At 37.5% G+C, this 18,255-nt stretch overlaps 1 protein-coding gene and 1 pseudogene across 1 annotated transcript in view; one reads left to right on the top strand and one right to left on the bottom strand.

Annotated features, from left to right (window-relative positions):
• malrd1 (MAM and LDL receptor class A domain containing 1) overlaps positions 1 to 18,255 on the top strand; it is a 229,223-nt gene that overhangs the window by 68,006 nt on the left and 142,962 nt on the right. The window contains 5 exon segments of the mRNA NM_001310114.1: positions 588 to 740; positions 1,650 to 1,755; positions 9,226 to 9,593; positions 11,907 to 12,328; positions 16,738 to 16,825. Of these exon segments, the coding sequence (NP_001297043.1) occupies positions 588 to 740; positions 1,650 to 1,755; positions 9,226 to 9,593; positions 11,907 to 12,328; positions 16,738 to 16,825 (1,137 nt within the window).
• Positions 6,814 to 6,960, bottom strand: LOC116411807 (annotated as a pseudogene).

The raw sequence follows: 18,255 nt of genomic DNA, 5'->3' as shown, positions 1-18,255 counted from the left end.
TTATGAATAAAACCATATTTAAAAATATTATTTAAATGGCCAAAGGTATCTAATTGTTTGTGTTTACAATGTACTTGACTCACTCAGGATTAGTTTAGGGTATTCTAACTCACTTATGCATTTTTTTATACAAAGGTTCATAAAATGGTTTATAATAAAGGTGTTAGAGTTCACTTGTTAGTATAATGACCTTACTTGTGATGTCACTTAAGTTGGCTGGCACCATTTTCACTTACTAGGTTATTTACTTGAGAAATGGGCTCTGAGGCGCTGAGTCATTAAGCGCTTTCTCTATTTTCATTAAAGTGTTACTAGGTGCACTCCTCAGTGTGGCTACTGCCCTAGTGCTACCATGCACCCTTGGCGAGTTCTCTTAGGTTGTCATAACCTTTGGTGTTGGTAGAAAATGCACCTTAATGTAGTGGAAGTCACAGTTATACTGCTGCAGACGTTCAAGTCAAATAGCAGTGATGCGCAAGTGCAAAATATTAATTCTATTCATTACCAGTTAAGTATCTGGCCTATGCACTCTGAAAGCTATTCCAGACTGACATTCTTCATTAAAAGGAAATATGTGCCACTTCCAGCTGCCAAATGTGACTTTGAAACTGATAACTGTGGCTGGTATGAGAAGCATAATAGCGATTCCTTTGAGTGGATGCGACAATCAAGAATCAACGTTCCACCTCAGTATGAGCAGCAAGCCCCACCTCGAGACCATACCACCAATAAATCTGAAGGTAACTGCGGTTGAATACTCTGTATTATATATTTATGAAAGTGGCAGTTAACGTTAATCATGATGGTATTCTCATCATGGCTCTCAAGGCTAAAATCTAGAATCTTGCAAAAACAGCACAGGGAGCTGTATTTGGTTTATTAATTGCAGGTCTCACAGAAATACTCTGATACTTTGATTTCTAGAACTCATATGAATGACTCTTATTAATTAAGAAGGTGCATAGTGCTCCATTAATAAATAAATCCAGGAAAATTATACCCTAGGTTGTTTAACTTGAAAATGTATTACTGTAGGAAAATAAAGTTAAACTGTACATGGTGCTCTTGGTTTTAAGAAGTGACCAAAAAAAAGGGGAATATATGTGACAGCTATGTTTGAACCAGTGCAAGAAGGAACCAGACAGCAATGATTAGGAAGGGGGGGGGGGGGGGGGAATGTATAGCTGTTCTTTGATTTTATTTCCTACTTTGTTGTGTTTGCTATGTTTATTATGGTGGCATTGGGAATTATACAAGTCATGCACCAAGTACCCACTTTATACATGTGTTTATCAGTAATATTAGCATCCAGTTCATTTGCAGTAAAATCATTTGTGCCCCATAAGGAAACCCTGGAATCACCACCTGGCCCAAGTATAGAGGAGTATGTAAGGATGAACTGTATTCTCTACAAATGTGGTCAATGCTTAGTCAGTTTGCCCTTTGCACTTGCTTGTGTTTGTTAATAAACCCTACAGAATATCATCCAATGATAAGGTAAGAATATCAATTTGACATTTTGCTAATATGAAGCCAAATGAATGGAATGCAGATCATCAACAGCATAATGCAATATGAATGCAATATATTTGAATTCTTCTTAAGTCACATCTTCTGGTCTAACAAATGTTTTTTTTTTCCTTAATTAGGTCACTTTATGTTTATTTTGAAAAAGAAAAGTACATTTTCACAGATTGCAGAGTTAAGAAGCCCTATATTTAGCCAGGCGGGATCCGGCTGCACAATGACCTTCTGGTAAGGACATCTTCAACTCATTATATGTATTAACAGAGCCATCGTTAGAGCTCAGCAAAGCTTAATTGGAACAGTAGACTTTGGTTGTAGAAATGGGATCTGTTTTCTAGAGGCTCATTTTCGAATATAAGTTCAAATAAAACTTGTTTGGGAAAACAAAAATAGCTAACAAACTTGCATTTATATATTCATGTTAACACATTTGTTTTGAAAATATTTGAATTTGCTATTTTTGCAAATGCATTTTGTTGATTTGCTTCAAAAACATGAAATCACACTTTAATCAACCTTCCCCTTAGTATTATTAAATAGCTATTGCAGAAATGTGTTTCTCAAGTCTCTTTCATTTATTCAGATTCCAAATCTTTATGAAATATTCTTTTATGTCCAACCTTGGAATACAGACCATGGCTTTTTGGGGTGTTTCCGGCAAAAAGTTTATCTACTGTGAATTATTTGCATTGTTCTACGCATTTCATTTTTCATTGATAAAAGCAGGATGCAGACACTTTGGGGCACATTTACTAACCCACGAACGGGCCGAATGCGTCCGATTGCGTTTTTTTCGTAATGATCTGTAATTTTGCGGTTTTTTTCGTATTTTTTGCGATTTTTTCGGCGTCTTTACGATTTTTGCGTAAAAACTCAAGTTTTTTGTAGCCATTACGAAAGTTGCACAAAGTCGCGATTTTTTCGTAGCGTTAAAACTTGCGCGAAACGTTGCGCCTTTTAAGTTTTAACGCTACGAAAAAGGCGCGACTTTGCGCGCAAGTGTTAACGCTACGAAAAAATCGCAACTTTGCACAACTTTCGTAATGGCTACGAAAAACTCGCGTTTTTACGCAAAAATCGTAAAGATGCCGAAAAAATCGCAAAAAATACGAAAAAGTTGCAAAATGTTCGTTTCCAATCGGAATTTTTCCAATTCTGATTCGAAATCGTGTCTTAGTAAATCAGCCCCTAAGTCTAGTAACCCATAGCAACCAATCAGTTTGAAAACAAACATCTAAGTGGTTGCTAAGGTTTACTAGATGTGGGCAAACTTAAGTCATAGCCCTTATTGTTTTAAGTACATTGACCTTAAACATTCTGCAAGGTGCTGGGGCCAAACAGTTAAATGTAAGCATTTATTGTATTTTGTTATATTGTTATATTGTATTCTGTTATATTGTATTTTTGCTTCTTCAATACTTAGAACCAGAATGAGGCTGACTGTTACCTTGTACCATGGAAATAAAGTTTTAGATCTCCTTACTACAATAGAACATTAACCTGCCCTGCAAAGCACAAACCCACTTCTGGGACATGGAAGAATAGAGGTGATAGCACTGGGGCATGGAGACTTGGGCAAGATTGGGGGAGAGGTCTAGATCAGATTCTGCACTGGCCCCCATGGATTTTTAGACCATTGCAGAAAGTAGCAAAGATCATAATGATTTGTTTTCCTTTGGAAAAAGCTAGGATTTGGGAGACGGGGCCGAACCTACAATGTTATTGCTACAGAAAGGAAAGCCGTAGAGAGAACAACCTTTCTAGGGTCACAAGAAACTATATGTTCTGAATGACGAAAGGGAAATCATCCCAAAGGGTTTCGAAGGTCAAAACTACTGTTTAAAATGTAATATTAGAATATGTGTGAGGCACGTGTATGATTTATGAAGTGGAGCACTAGATGCACAGGGGTGTGTAAAAGAGTTTAGAAGAGCATGACAGCCCTAATGATTAATTGTTCTGGTGACAGACAGATGAGAGAACTGACTTTTCCAAGGTGGTTACAGTAATGAAGAGTGAATATTATGAATACATGAAAGTTTAGTTCAATTTTCTAACAAAAAGGAAAAGCAAATCTGGATAATGAAATAAATCAGGAGGCAAGAACAAAGCAGTGTCAGTGTGTAAAACAGAAAAGGGATGTCAGATCTTATTAGATGCTACAGAATGTCTGAAGACTGTGGATATGGAAGTAGAAGATTTCCTCTTCATGTCTGCAGGGTGGCACTGCCTTCATTCCTGGGTATTAAACAGCTATTAAATACATGCATTATAACGAAACAAAACACAACTAGTGCCATTACAATTGCTTCTGTATGTGCAGCAGGGATAGACTATGTTTTCACTCAAATACATTTATATATATATATATATATATATATATATATATATATATAGTCTCGTAGAAAGCACTCCAGGGACATATATAAAATCTAAAAAATTTATTTAGACACAAATGTCTACGCGTTTCGATCCATACGGGACCGTCATCAGGACGGAATAGTTTCTAGCAACTCATCTGAACTGTATAGTTTCTTCAGTTACTACGAATCCTGAAAAAATACTATGAGATGAAAGATTTCCTGTTAGGTGGACCCATTACTTCCTATTACTGTCAATCCCCACGTGAGATTTATCTATTTGACTTGATAACTTGGATAGGTTTGTAGCCCTAGTGCACTTAACACATGGCTAATCCTTATCCTTACATAATCCTGTCCTGACTTCATCTCACTTGCTCCCGTCTTTCAGACCTGTGAGCGGAGCATCCAAATAAATTAAACTCTTATCTTACTCTTTATTCTTAGTTATTGGTCACCTGGTGCTGCTTGATTGTGAGGAACCCATAAGTATTAATACATCCGCTACCATAAGCCTCATGCTACTCCTGCTCTTAGGAAACTAGACCACTGGTCAATAAAACATCTAAAAATTACTCATGTTCAGCTTTTCTTTCTTGACTTTTCTTCCAAGGACCTTATCCTTTCCAGGTTCTCCTATAGGTTTCCTATTTAAAAAACAGAAAAGGTAGTTGCTCTGGGGAACAGTAAGGGGCTTATTTATCAATATTCAAATTTGTGAATTTGAGTTTGAGTTTGTTTTTCGAAATCAATTAAACTTGCATATCGTATGCTCACTTATTTGTTAAAGTGGTAAACTTGTGCGAATAAAAAAATACTTGAATATTCGAGTTTCAAACTTATAATAAACTTGAATAAAACTCGTAAACTCGAATTAAACATATGACTTGACTTTGCCTAGGACAACACATATTGACTTTTACAGAAACTTGCAAGTTTTTAGAAGGCAAAATTTTTCATTTGAGTTTTTGGGTTTTTTGCACTTTGCACAAATACCAGATATTCGAGTTTTCGAAACAGAACTTGAAGAAAAAAATTGAGAAAAAAAATCAAACTCAAGTGCTCATATATCACCCCTTAAGTAATAAGTGATGTGATGCTTTCCCCAGCAATCCTGTATATTAGTCCCTGAAATAGTAGTAGTAGAAGTAGTAGTAGAAGCACCATAAAGCCATCCAAACTTTACAGAATCATAACAAATCAGCTTTATTGTGTAGTGTACCTCACAATGAAGAGATGACTTCCTGACTTTTATGGTTCTCCAGAATTAAATTTGTTGCTGTGGAGCTAAGTGTCGTCCCCTATACTTGCTTATGCAGGATTTATTTAAAATACTCACAGACCATGGAAATGAAAAGTGTGGTGCCCACACCAAATAAGTTTGCTCCTTCTTAATATTAATGAAACTGTGTTTAATGAAGGGATATATGGTAGTTAGAATAATTAATGCAATAAATAATTTTTTTGCACTCAAATCTATTGGAACCCGAAATATATAGATTATTGCAATTAAGCACAGCAGGTGAGTTTTAAAAGAAACCAAACACAATGGAAAATAATGTCTAAGAAATCTGCAGAAAACTCCATTTATATATATATATCTGATTAGTCGGAATGTAATTGTCTCCATTCTCTCAGCAATGTAAGCTATTCTACTTCATAATTACTGGTGCTTAGGGGCTTCCATGAGAATTACAATTTGATTTGCCATTGGCACCATTGGGCTTCTAATGTCAGCTGTATAAAACAGAGGATTAATCACAGTCTAAATGAATCCAGTTTATTTCCGCATTCTAATATTTTGAACAATGTTGCACAAATTATACTATTATTTGATGAGGTGGCTTTTTTTCTGCAAAAAAAATGTGTAGGTACGAAACAGCCTTGGCTGTAACTAGTGTTCCAGGTTTTGAAGTGAAAAAAATTCATACAGTAACTCTGTTTGCTTTTTCTGAAGGGCCACGTTAGGGCCTCTTTTTACATAAATATAGCAATAGAAGTCTGTTCATCGCCAGATTATATTTGTTTAACCCCCGTTCCAACAATGGGTCACTTGTAATCATAACAGCTGTCGAGAAAATAAATTGTTCAATTGTTTAGGCGTTCGAAGGCAAGTGCACCATTTTCTAAAATATTCTCTCCCTAGAAACGCTGTGGCTTCTTGCCCTGTAACCCCTTGGTTGAAATTGCTTCCTTCTTTGCTTATGTCAATACATTTTGAAGGTTGCTAAAGCAATTTTTTTTCCACCATTTCCCTCATGTCTGTGATATCACGTCTTTATTTCTCTTCATTGCCAAAAGTACAGCATTCAGGCAAGTAACAGGAGGGTGGGGACTGGATTACTGCTGTGTAGGCATGTACCGGATTCACCCATTTGGATCTGAAAGGGGATTAGTATTCATAGAAAAATGTTTTTCAAATTATAGATACCAAATGAAAACTGTACAAACATAAGTTTGTTTATTCATTTTGCATTTGGACATGATAATGTTTATTGAGGGAATATTGCTTTTTCTTTTAAAGTTCTAGCAGAGAGGCATTCTATTCTATCCCAGGACCCCAAAACTTCCACTGTTCATTTAAGAGACAAAACAGCCCAAAACTATAGCTTCAAGACAAATGATACTTCAATGTCAATGATTTTTTTTTTTTTTTGCCCATGTGCCCGAGGACAGCATGTGCGGGCAGACCCACCTTCGCCGAAGCTAGGGCAGGGACCACCAAGTCTGGGCCTAGGGTCAAGCCCAGAGGACTATGACACCTATCCCGGGTGCACAAATCCAACACAAAAAGGGTGCGGAAGTGTACGGGTGCAATGCCATTAATTGCCTTCTTCAGGCTCCAGCTGGCGGCTGGTGCAGTTTTTCAAAAAAAAAAATTGTAGAGCATGATTAGGCATAATAAGTGTGTGCGAAGCCCCCGACAAAAAGGTCGGCAGCTCTTCCCTAATGGGAACACAGCTTCTCCGCTTTCATCATGCCCCCCGCTTTTGTCACAAGTAGCAATTATCTGATCTGAAACTGATAAGAACAGATACTACACTTGATCTTAGCCAAATGGCCGTGAAGTGACTTCAATGTCAATGAATACTTACCTTAAAGATATTAACAATCATAATAATGATGAACCAATGAAGGGTGAGATTTTTGTTTGGGGAGGCTTCTAATAAAGGGTATTTCACTGGGGGAGACCTGTGCAGCCCTAAATCCTCATTATTCTTTGCCTACGATTATGAACTGTGTATAATAGAACATATAAATTGTGAAATTAAAGGGGTTTGGTATGATGCAGACAGTGATATTCTGAGACAATTTGTAATTGGTTTGCAGTTTTTTGTGGTTTTTGAATTATTTAGCCTTTTGGTCAGCAGCAGTAAATTTGGCAGCTATCTGGTTGCTGTGGTCCAATTTACCCTAGTAACCAGGCAGTTGTTTGTATAAGACACTAAAGTATGAACAATAGAGCACGTTAATAGAAAGACAAGTAATGAAGTGTAACAATGACAAAAAAAATTTGTTTTTTTAGCTGCCGGGGGCACCCCTATTTGACAGATGGAATAAATAATTAAATTAATTAAAAAATATAAACTTAAAGCTTTTGAAAAGTTGCCAATAACCAGACATTCTTGGCAACTAAAAGTTAAGTTAAAGGTAAGCAATCCTTTGAATGTTTTGCCTGAACTGCACTTAAACATGGTGAACACCATCTTGTCTACTGTGTTTAGAGCTTATGGATCAGAGCTGTCTGTTACCTGGGGCACGATTGGGGAGCAACAGAGGGTGTTATAGGTGACAGTTTAACCTTATACTGACAGACCCTTCTCTAACTGTAGTGTCTTCTCTTTCTTATTTTTCATTTTCTTTCTGTAATTTGGATTAATTGAATCTATACAGTATTTATTCTGTGCCATGCACGGCACTACATTTCCCATCCTGCTTTTCCATTTCCTAATCATTAGTTGTTTTTTAGCAGACCTTTTGCTTATTTCTCCATTAAGGCTGTGAGTTCCCCCTGTTGTTGCCCTTGATTTCTCTACTTGGTATTGTCCCTGTTGATCTTTTGGAATGCATTTTCCATTCAAGGCTGGTTATATCTTTGCAACAAGCTTGTTTTGTAAATCAAAACCACTGCTTTTTACATAGCTGTTTGCTTTTTTTTATATTATATTACATTTTAATGTTGTAAAGGTATGGAATCTGTTATCTGGAAACCCGTTATCCATAAAGCTCTGAATTACGGAAAGCCTGTTTCCCATAGACTCCAATTTAATCAAATAATTCAGATTTTTAAAATTGATTTCCTTTTTCTCTGTAATAATAAAACAGTACCTGTACTTGATCCTAACTAAGATATAATTACCCCTTATTGGGGGCAGAACAGCCCTATTGGGTTTATTTAATGGTTAAATGATTCCCTTTTCTCTGTAATAATAAAACAGTACCTGTACTTGATCCCAACTAAGATATAATTACCCCTTATTGGGGGCAGAACAGCCCTATTGGGTTTATTTAATGGTTAAATGATTCCCTTTTCTCTGTAATAATAAAAACAGTACCTTGTACTTGATCCCAACTAAGATATAATTAATCCTTATTGGATGCAAAACAATCCTATTGGGAATAATTAATGTTCTATTGATTTTTTAGCAGCCTTAAAGGAACAGTAACACTAAAAAATAAAAATGTTTTAAAATAATTAAAATATAATGTACTGTTGCCCTGCACTGGTAAAAGTTGCATGTTTGCTTCAGAAACACTACTATAGTTAATAGAAATAGCTGCTGTGTAGCCATGGGGGCAGCCATTTAAATTGAAAAAAGGAGAAAAGGCACAGGTTACATAAGAAGATACCAGATAAACTGTGTAGAATACAATGGGAATCTGTTACTTATCTGTTATCTGCTTAGTAACCTGTGCCTTTTCTCCTTTTTTCAATTTAAATGGCTGCCCCCATGGCTACACAGCAGGGTATTTATATAAACTGCAGTAGTGTTTATGAAGAAAACACACAACTTTTACCAGTGCAGAGCAATAGTATATAGTATATTAATTATTTTTATACACTTTCATTTTTTGGTGTTAATGTTCCTTTAAGGTATAAAGATCCAAATTACAGAAAGACCCCTTATCCGGAAAACCCTTGGTCCCAAACATTCTGGATAACGGGTCGTATACCTGTACCATTTATGCTGTTTATTTAAATACAAGGCAAAGTGATGGTGATTATTCACCAAAGAGACAGTAGCTTGTAGATACCACATAGGGAAGACAGAAGTAGAAGGGCTCATAGACTAGGAATCGTACAAAAGACCAGACTATCCTGTCTTCATTATTCCAGGTACTATAACTACGGCTTGTCAGTTGGCGCAGCGGAAATGCTTTTAATACCAAACAGAGAAAAAAAGCCCACAGTACTTTGGAGAATATATTACGACCAAGGAGATGAATGGTTAAAAGGCTTTATTCAACTGGATCGCCTGTCAGAACCTTTCCAGTTATCTTTTAATAAAATCAATGTTGGATTTTATGATGGAGTATCTGCAATCGATGACATTATGTTTGAGAATTGCTCCCTTCCCCCCGCTGTGGAGCGCTGCTTTGGACCAGAACGTTTCTGGTGTAAAGAAACCAAGGCTTGCATCAGTACTTTATTAGTGTGTGATCTTACGGATGACTGTGGAGATGGGTCTGATGAGGAAAACTGTAGTAAGTATTTTTTAAGTACAGTATACAGTTGCAATAGTTTCTCTTATTCTTTACAGTGATTTATAAATCAATATATACCAGGTTGACTGTTGTAGGAGCATGGGGCATTTTAGATTCCATATGATTGCCAATAGCATTCAGCGCACAATTAGCCCTAGTGGATTTAAGTAACTATGCAATAATACTTGTAAATTGTAGATAACAAGTATATAACAAAGTATTTTGAAAGAACATGTGAAATAAGTATTACCACTCTAGGACAAATGCATGCCATATTTATGCATGATACCAGGAGTCTAACCCCCATATGTAATAAAAGACACTAAATTTGCCCAGTAGCAGTAACCCATAGCAACCAATAACTTTTAAACAGGTAACCAGTAAATTCTACCCGCTGATTTGTTGCTATGGGTTACTGCACCTGGGCAAACTTAGTGCCTTTTATTACATAACCCCCTATACTGTATTCCTTTAGTAGTTAAAGAGCAACTAAAGAACAAAACCTGATTAATCCAGAAAGTACAGGTTTAGGACCTATTATTCAGAAACCCGTTATTCTGAAACCTAAGGATTATGGCCCTCTCCCAAAGAATCTATAGGACTTTGTAGAGCCCAAAACTGCCCCGTTGCCACCTTCCAATGACTAGTATAGGGTTGCCATGCAGTGCCCGTACTGCTTATTAGTGTCAAATGCTTACTAGGCTTTCAAATCAAAGGACAGAAAAGTGTCCCACTAACAACCTTACTGTACTAGTACTAGTACCTCATGTCAGAAGCCCTTATTATCTTTGTAGCCTCTTTCCATGTGAACGGTAGCCTTGCCAGAGATCTAAGCCATGAACTTCCAATAAAGGCTTTTGAAACTTTTGGTGGTGCTGTGATGTCTACTACCAGCGAATGGTAGCCTTTGATATGCCTTGTAGATCTGATCTTTTTAGGCTGTATATTGACATGGAGTAAGGAAAAATAGGATTTGTTATTTAATCCTGGATCTTAGGGGATATCTCATCATCCATTTATCCATATTTATTATGCTGTGTAAAACTAATGTAAAAGCAGTGTAAAATAAATGGAGAAAATTGCCTTCCAAATGCCAGATTTTAGGCTGATGCCACACGTGGCGTTTTTACGCTGCGTTTTTTCTCAGCCTAAAAACGCCGCACAAGCCACACATGGCGTTTTTCAGCCTAGAACTGGTGACGTAAGCAAATCCCGTTGCCATGGTGCTAATTGTGTGAAATAGCAAAAAACGCTGCGTATTTCTGCTAGGTCTGGCAGCTGCCTTTGCGTATACATAGGAATAGCTTGCTTTGCAAGTACTGGCGTATTTCAGCCTACGCTTGAAAAATCCGTGCTAAGGCGTTTTCTAGCGTATTTACGCTTTGTGTGGTTTGCTTCGCGTCTTTTCAAGTTATTTCTATGGATGATGATATCAGGCGTTTTTCAGCCGCCGAGAGAATTAGAAAATACGCAGCGTAAAAACGCCACGTGTGGCATCAGCCTTAGGCTGATGCCACACCAGGCGTAGGGCTGATTTTTTCGGCAAGCGGAAAAACGCTTGCCGAAAATTCAGCCCTACGCCTGCTACTTGTGCCTGCACCCGAATGAATGGGATACGCTCGGGTGCAGGCACATGTAGCCGATATACGCACGAAAACGCGAGACTTTGCATTCTCTCGCGTTTTCGTGCGTATATCGGCTACATGTGCCTGCACCCGAGCGTATCCCATTCATTCGGGTGCAGGCACAAGTAGCAGGCGTAGGGCTGAATTTTCGGCAAGCGTTTTTCCGCTTGCCGAAAAAATCAGCCCTACGCCTGGTGTGGCATCAGCCTTACGCAGTTATTTTACGTAAGTTCAGGGGGAAGAAAAAAATACATTAAAAAATTATGCCAATTTTATACTGGTTTTGACCCAGTGAAGCCTGGCAATTGTTGGCAAATTTTCCCATAATGGGTTTTGCCATAGATGTTAGGTAATTAGCCATTCAGGAGGCAGAATGTTTGCATAGATGAACAAATTATTAAAAAATCTCAAGAATACTCTACAATACTTTTTAAGAAAAAAAAACAATTTGGCAGAATGGCCCAGGCCAGAAGCAGTTAAGGCCAATTAACCTATTTCAAGAGGTAACACAGCTGAGTTCTAAGCAAATTATTGCAATCATAACAAGCCTTCTTACCCATCTCTAGCTGGCCAAAAGGGAACCTGCCCTGACCGTGAATAATTGACTTTTATTTATAAAGAAGTACACAGGGCATTTGCATTCTGTGTATGTCCCATAAAACAAATAATAATGTTTTATTTATATCAGATTCTGAATTACAATGTAGCTTGGAATCAGACCTGTGCAACTGGGTGCAAGATTCGGATGATGATTTTGACTGGACAAGATATCAAGGTCCAACTCCAACGCTTGATACAGGGCCGATGAAAGATCATACCTATGGCACAGCAAAGGGACATTACCTCTACATTGAAAGTTCAGAACCTCAAGTTTACCAGAATCAAGCTGTTCTGCTGAGTCCGGAAATAGATGCCCCTGTTAATAACGGAAATAAAACCTGTATTTTCCGCTTCTATTACCACATGTTTGGGAAGCAAATTTATTCACTGGCAGTTTACAAAAGAATCATGAGGAATACTAGGGGAATACTACTGTGGCAAGCATTTGGAAATAAGGGAAACCGATGGCTAAAAAAGACACTCTACATCGACAGTAACCAACCATTTCAGGTAAGTATAGATACATATCTGGATATAGATATCTTCAACTATGACCATGTTGGTAGGCTTACTATATAAGAGATGTAGCAGTGTGAGAGGTTTTGTATGGTTTAATCTACATGGAACATATGGAAGTTATACAGGAAAGTGAGAATAGCGGATCTTTATTGAGTACATACAGACCTAGATGCACTCCTTAAACTTCCATTATAGCTGTACCCAGCAAAAAAAAAAAAAAAAAAAGATGCATTGTGGGAAAAAAGGCATTTGTGCTCATAATTTCACTTTAATATAATAGCGAGTTATACACTAACTGGTAGAGTGTTGGGGGTTTCCTTAATTGAGAAGGATCTAGGGGTTTTTGTAGATAACAAGTTGTCTAATTCCAGGCAGTGTCATTCTGTGGCTACTAAAGCAAATAAAGTGCTGTCTTTGACTCAAGGGATGAAAATATAATGTTGCCCCTTTATAGGTCCCTGGTAAGGCCTCACCTTGAGTATGCAGTGCAGTTTGGGCTCCAGTCTTTAAAGAATAAGGAAAGTCCCCACACCTGCAATTTGTCTAATAGCAGTCCACCCCTGCCTTTTGCTAAATGCTACCTTATTTCCCCTGAAATCTCCAAAATGTAAGAGCCAAAGAATATCCACCTTGCTCTCAGGTTTCAGACACCATCTTGATTCTATTTACATTATTCTCCAGACCTTAAGTTCCTTGTGTGCATGCGCCACCTAGTGGTGATCCTGCAGCTCTTGTTGGTTATAGTGTGTTCCTGTGGTATAAGTTTGTGTGTACTGGGTTCACTTGGAAGGGTTGATCTTGATGGACTTTTTTTAATGCAACTTAACTATGTCATGTCAAGGTAATAAAATGTGTCCTATTAACTATGGATAAGTGGTGAGAGTACAGACATTCGGTTTACTTAAATGTTGCAGTTCAAACTATTATATACAAGAACATAGATGATTACAGGTGTATAGTATCCTCTTTAAAGCTAGAAATAAGTTATGGACTATTTATAATAAATTAAAGATTTAGAGTAAACATCACTTGGATGGTAGGAGAACTTGATTTCATAGGTAAATTACAGATGCTGAGAATAGTCTTGCACAGAGAATATGAAAATTCTGGTGAACTGCAGCAATGGAAAATGCTGCACGTGACCTGGAGTATGGTGAATTATTTGTTCCAGAAACAGACAGGCAGGTTAAATGGCTCCTGATAAAAGTGCCTCTACTGTGTGTGATGTGATAGGGACATAGATCCACTGGGGCAGGGTCTTATGTGAATGATGTATAATTTATTTAAAGTGCTATGGAATATATTGGCTCTATATACACAAAGAATAATAATTATAACGATAGCATTTATCTGAGAATATAATATTAACCTTTACTGGGACGGCCAAGGAGTTACACTGGGCTTTCCTTCTGGAATATCAGAAGTCCTCGCTCAGATTTCACAAAAAGTGAAAATTCATTTATAGTTTTGTTTCTATGTAACCAATACCCACAAGTAAAATATTTCTTGGCAGGTAGGTCTTATTTTGTATAAACTTGTGTGCAGGATTTACCATTGTTTATCACCGTTTAGAACCCTTGTATGCTAGTTCTCTGGTATCTGCTATCCAAAGGAGGCCCAACAGCCCTGAAGGACCCACCATTGCTGCTTCCTCTGCAACAAATCAGATCATTTATATAAAAAGTGCAGGGCAGCCATACTGTATATGGAATACATCCCTGTTATGTTATTCACTTTTAATTTTAGAAAAATGTTCTTAATGGTATTTTTCATAAACCTTATAGCACATTTAATAATGTCCTACTATATGGCATTGATATTGTGGCATATTCAGTTTCTAACTTGTTCCATCAGAGGAGAGGGACTTAATAGATTGCTGGCACTTCAGAATGGAAGGTAGAGAGAAACGATCGTTAAGCTTTTGATGATTTCATGCCACTCTGAATGATTTCCTTATAGCTATGATTACTGAAAATGGGGAATCAAACTGATAGGACGGTCAGACAATGCACATTTCTTCGAAAGCACGATTTGTCCTAATTCAAATTATAAATGAGATGTAAAATGAGCTTCATGGTATCAGCAACCCCTAGAGGACGTTTTAGATTAACATACATTTGTTTGAAATGGCAATCCATTTGATGACGGTCAATACAGTTCTACCTTTGAAATCCAATTACAAAGCTTACCAAGTGGCAAAAATACATTGCAAAGAGTAGATGAGAAATTGACCCTTCTGCTAGACTTGGAGACGAGTTAAATGTCGCAGAACTGTGAAAAGAGCCTTCTTGTAAGTGACTCTTTTCTGCAGTGAAATAGTGTTTTTAGCATCCTATCTGCTCCTGATGTTTACTATCCTTACTGAATCAGACATTTTTGATACGTACAATTATTCTTCATTCTGCCTTCCAGGCATAATCTGTCAGCATGTAGCAGAACAAATCTGCGGGGAGAACAAAACTCAAAATGGACATTTGGGATGACCTTACAATAAGAATATATGGTGACAAATACAAATGAGCTGCAGCACATGCATATGTTAATAACAGTATTCTAGAGTACATATATACGTATATTTCCAAAAGGATTCACACATTTAGGGGCCTATTTATTATGCTGTGTAAAACTAAATGCGATGAAAAAACGGTATAAAGAGCTGTGTAAGATAAATGAAGAGTTTTGCTGCCTGAACGCCAGATGTTACATTGTTATTTTATGTAAGAACTGACAGAAGAAAAAATTTGTAAAAAATGATGTTTTGTTTATGAGGTTTCTTACACGGCGAAGCCTGGTGACGTGTGGCAAATTTTGTCGCCATTTTTTACACTACATGATAAATATGCTCCTTAATAATAATAATTATTTATTTATTATAGTGTGCAAACCAAAATCCCCAGTGATGTTGCCCATACCAACCAATCAGACCTGTGCTTTTGTTTTCTAATTTGTAGGTGACTTCTAATTGCTGATTGGTTGTTATAGGCAACATCACTGGTAATGCTGGCTTACACAATATAATAAATATGCCCCTATACTGTACCTGTCAAAACTTCTCAATCTGAAATCAAGGGTAATTTTATCAAATTATCTTAAAAAGCATTTAATCTTTTCCATTAGTTGTTGAAACACAAGAGCATTAGTGAGGTTGGGCATTAATGTTGGGTGATCTGGCCTGGCTCATACTGTGAAAAATGATTAATGCTAGAATAACAGTGTAAACATCAGTGTAAAATAACTGGAGAATTTATCAAGCTGTTTTATTTTACACTGCCCAATTGCGCAATTTGACGGTATTCTGTTACACCATTGCAGACCTCACATAATTCATTGCCTGGTAATATGTGATTTTTTTGCACAGCATGCCTTCCCTTCCCGCCCTTCTTGGCATGTAGGCATAACTTGCAACTACTGGGGGGCCCAGAAACTATAGGGGACTCAGTAGGACATATAAGCAGCTACAATATATGTCTAAGGAAAATGCCTTGTAACCACATTTTAGCACAATAATGGAGAACCCAGTAACTAGTCATGCACACTGCTGGAAAGTTCATGAAGGAAACACTCCTGTAGTTCAGTAAATACAGTAGCTCCCAATATAAACAGTTGCTATTACCTTGTAATAAACAGGTCATATAAATAGTTCAATGAATTAGTGTTAATAAGTCAGTTTACTGTGGGTCAGTGGAGTGTTTGTTACATAAATTATGTAGGTTTAAGTTTCTTAATTTACACAAGCTTGTGCCATCTGGCAGGGTCCCCCTCGGGTCATAATTTGACTGGGCACAGGCCCAGTGTTTGTAAAGGTATTATTCAAGATGTAAAAGTAAAAATATTCTTTCTTGACTTCACTGATAGCTGCAGTGATAACTCACACATAAACACAAGCACAAGCATGGGGCAAATGACTGCACACACATGCAGAGATGGAGAGGGGGAGGTAAGAGATGAGTGCATGGTGAGGGGACTAGGGCCCAAACTAGGACTAGGCAGACAGGAGAGCTAGTGGATTCAGTGCATCCCTAAAGCTCACATGGGTTTGTCTAGTATTCATGCCTAAAAAGTAGAATAGCTTTAGAACTCAATGCACTCAACTCATTTTTAAAGTGTTACAGTCACATTATGCTTTCATGCACAGGTGTGATTGTATGGTTATGTCTTATTCCTTTCTCTAATAAAGTAGTATCCTTGCCATGGCTGAGTTTCTAACTTTCATCATAGCTTAAGTTCCAGCTTTTCTTTTTAGCAGATCATTTGCCACTAGAGATCATATTTGCTTCACTGTAAGTATTAATTAGAGCAATACAGGAAACTAGAACACCTAGCAGGGAAAGCTTGCAAATCATTTCTTTATGACATAATAATAATACAATAATCATCATTTCTTATTTTTCTCTACCCAGTTAATGATTGTCGGTACTGTTGGTGATGGATTTACTGGAGACATTGGGATTGACGACCTTTCATTTTTAGGATGCTCTCTATACAGAGGTAGGTGTACTGTGATGGTTTTAATTAAAAAATGCAATACAGAACAATAAAAACATTTGTAGAACTAAAGTTCTCTCTAATATGATTGGTTCAACATAATTTGCTTATAACTGGAAAAGCCTGAGATAGCTCTATTATGTAAACAAATATAATCTATTGTGAAAATTGTTAATATAGGCTTTATTACACTAAAATAAAAACATTTCTATGTATAATTAATAAAAAAATGACCCCTATCGGCATATGTCTCTCTTCATTCTCTCTTATGCAGAAGATGAAGTCAGATTTTGATTGACATTTAGCTCTAATATATGCTTTGGTGGGGGGCTCCCTGTGACTAGAAGATTCGTTAAAGCTCACAAAATAAATAAACTCTCTCTCTACATGCAGGATTAGTGCCAGAGTCAATTATTTTGTTAGATTTTGTTTGTGCTGAAGTTGGTTATTTGAGTGAGCTGTAGCACATCTGACAGGATAGGGAGCCCATTGATTTCCTCCCCAAAAATGCCTTGCTCTTTGCCCATGAGCAACACTCAGATGTAAAAAGTATTGGGAAGTCACACAAGCATAACGTTCCAGGGTGTTGGCAGATACATGTAAGTGCTGTGATTGGATGTTTAGTAGCCCTGTATAGACTGCCAGCCTGCAGGTGGCTGTGCTTATAGCAGGGATCCGCAAGCATTTTTACCCATGAGCCCCATTCAAATGTAAAAAGATTTGGGGAGCAACACAAGCATAAAACATGTTCCTGGGGTGCCATATAATTACTGTTATTAACTATTTGGTAACCCCTGTATGGACTGGCAGCCTACAGGAGGCTCTGTTTGGCAGTACATCTGGTTTTTATGCAACCAAAACTTGCCTCCAAGCCAAAAATAAGCAACTGCTTTGAGGCCACTGGGAGCAACATCCAAGGGTTGGGGAGCAACATGTACAGTAGCTCACGAGCCACTGGTTGGGGATCACTGCCCTAGACTAAACCACAATATAACAGTGCATACAGGAAAACATCCACATTCAATAATATCAGAACATAAAGAAGAGAATCTCCTGGCATTTTACAAAATATGCAAAAAGAGGGGAGGGGGGGGTGGGATGTTTCTACCTGTTTAGAAGATAGGAAGTGAACTGCTTCTCTTGTGACATCACATCCCTATCCTTCTCCACCCCCAGCCCAGCTTTCCCCTGCCTTGACTCATTGCTTCTTACCCAATCACGGCTTGATTCTGCCAATCTCTAAACATAAACCAGTGTAATCTGGCTGCTGGTCATTCCAATCCCTTGTTATGCTGCCCCTGCGCTTATAGCTCCAGGGCTTTCCTATACTTTGGAGAAGTATGCCTTCAACTATTTAAATATTAAAACAAAAGGATTGCTTAACCATCATTATGGTTTCATTCTAGTCAACTTAGCACCAATTACAAGGTATT

This window comes from Xenopus tropicalis, chromosome 6 (assembly GCF_000004195.4).
Source record: "Xenopus tropicalis strain Nigerian chromosome 6, UCB_Xtro_10.0, whole genome shotgun sequence".
NCBI lineage: Eukaryota > Metazoa > Chordata > Amphibia > Anura > Pipidae > Xenopus > Xenopus tropicalis.
The sequence above is the reverse complement of the archived record's forward strand: the minus strand, read 5'-3'. Positions and strand labels throughout refer to the sequence as shown.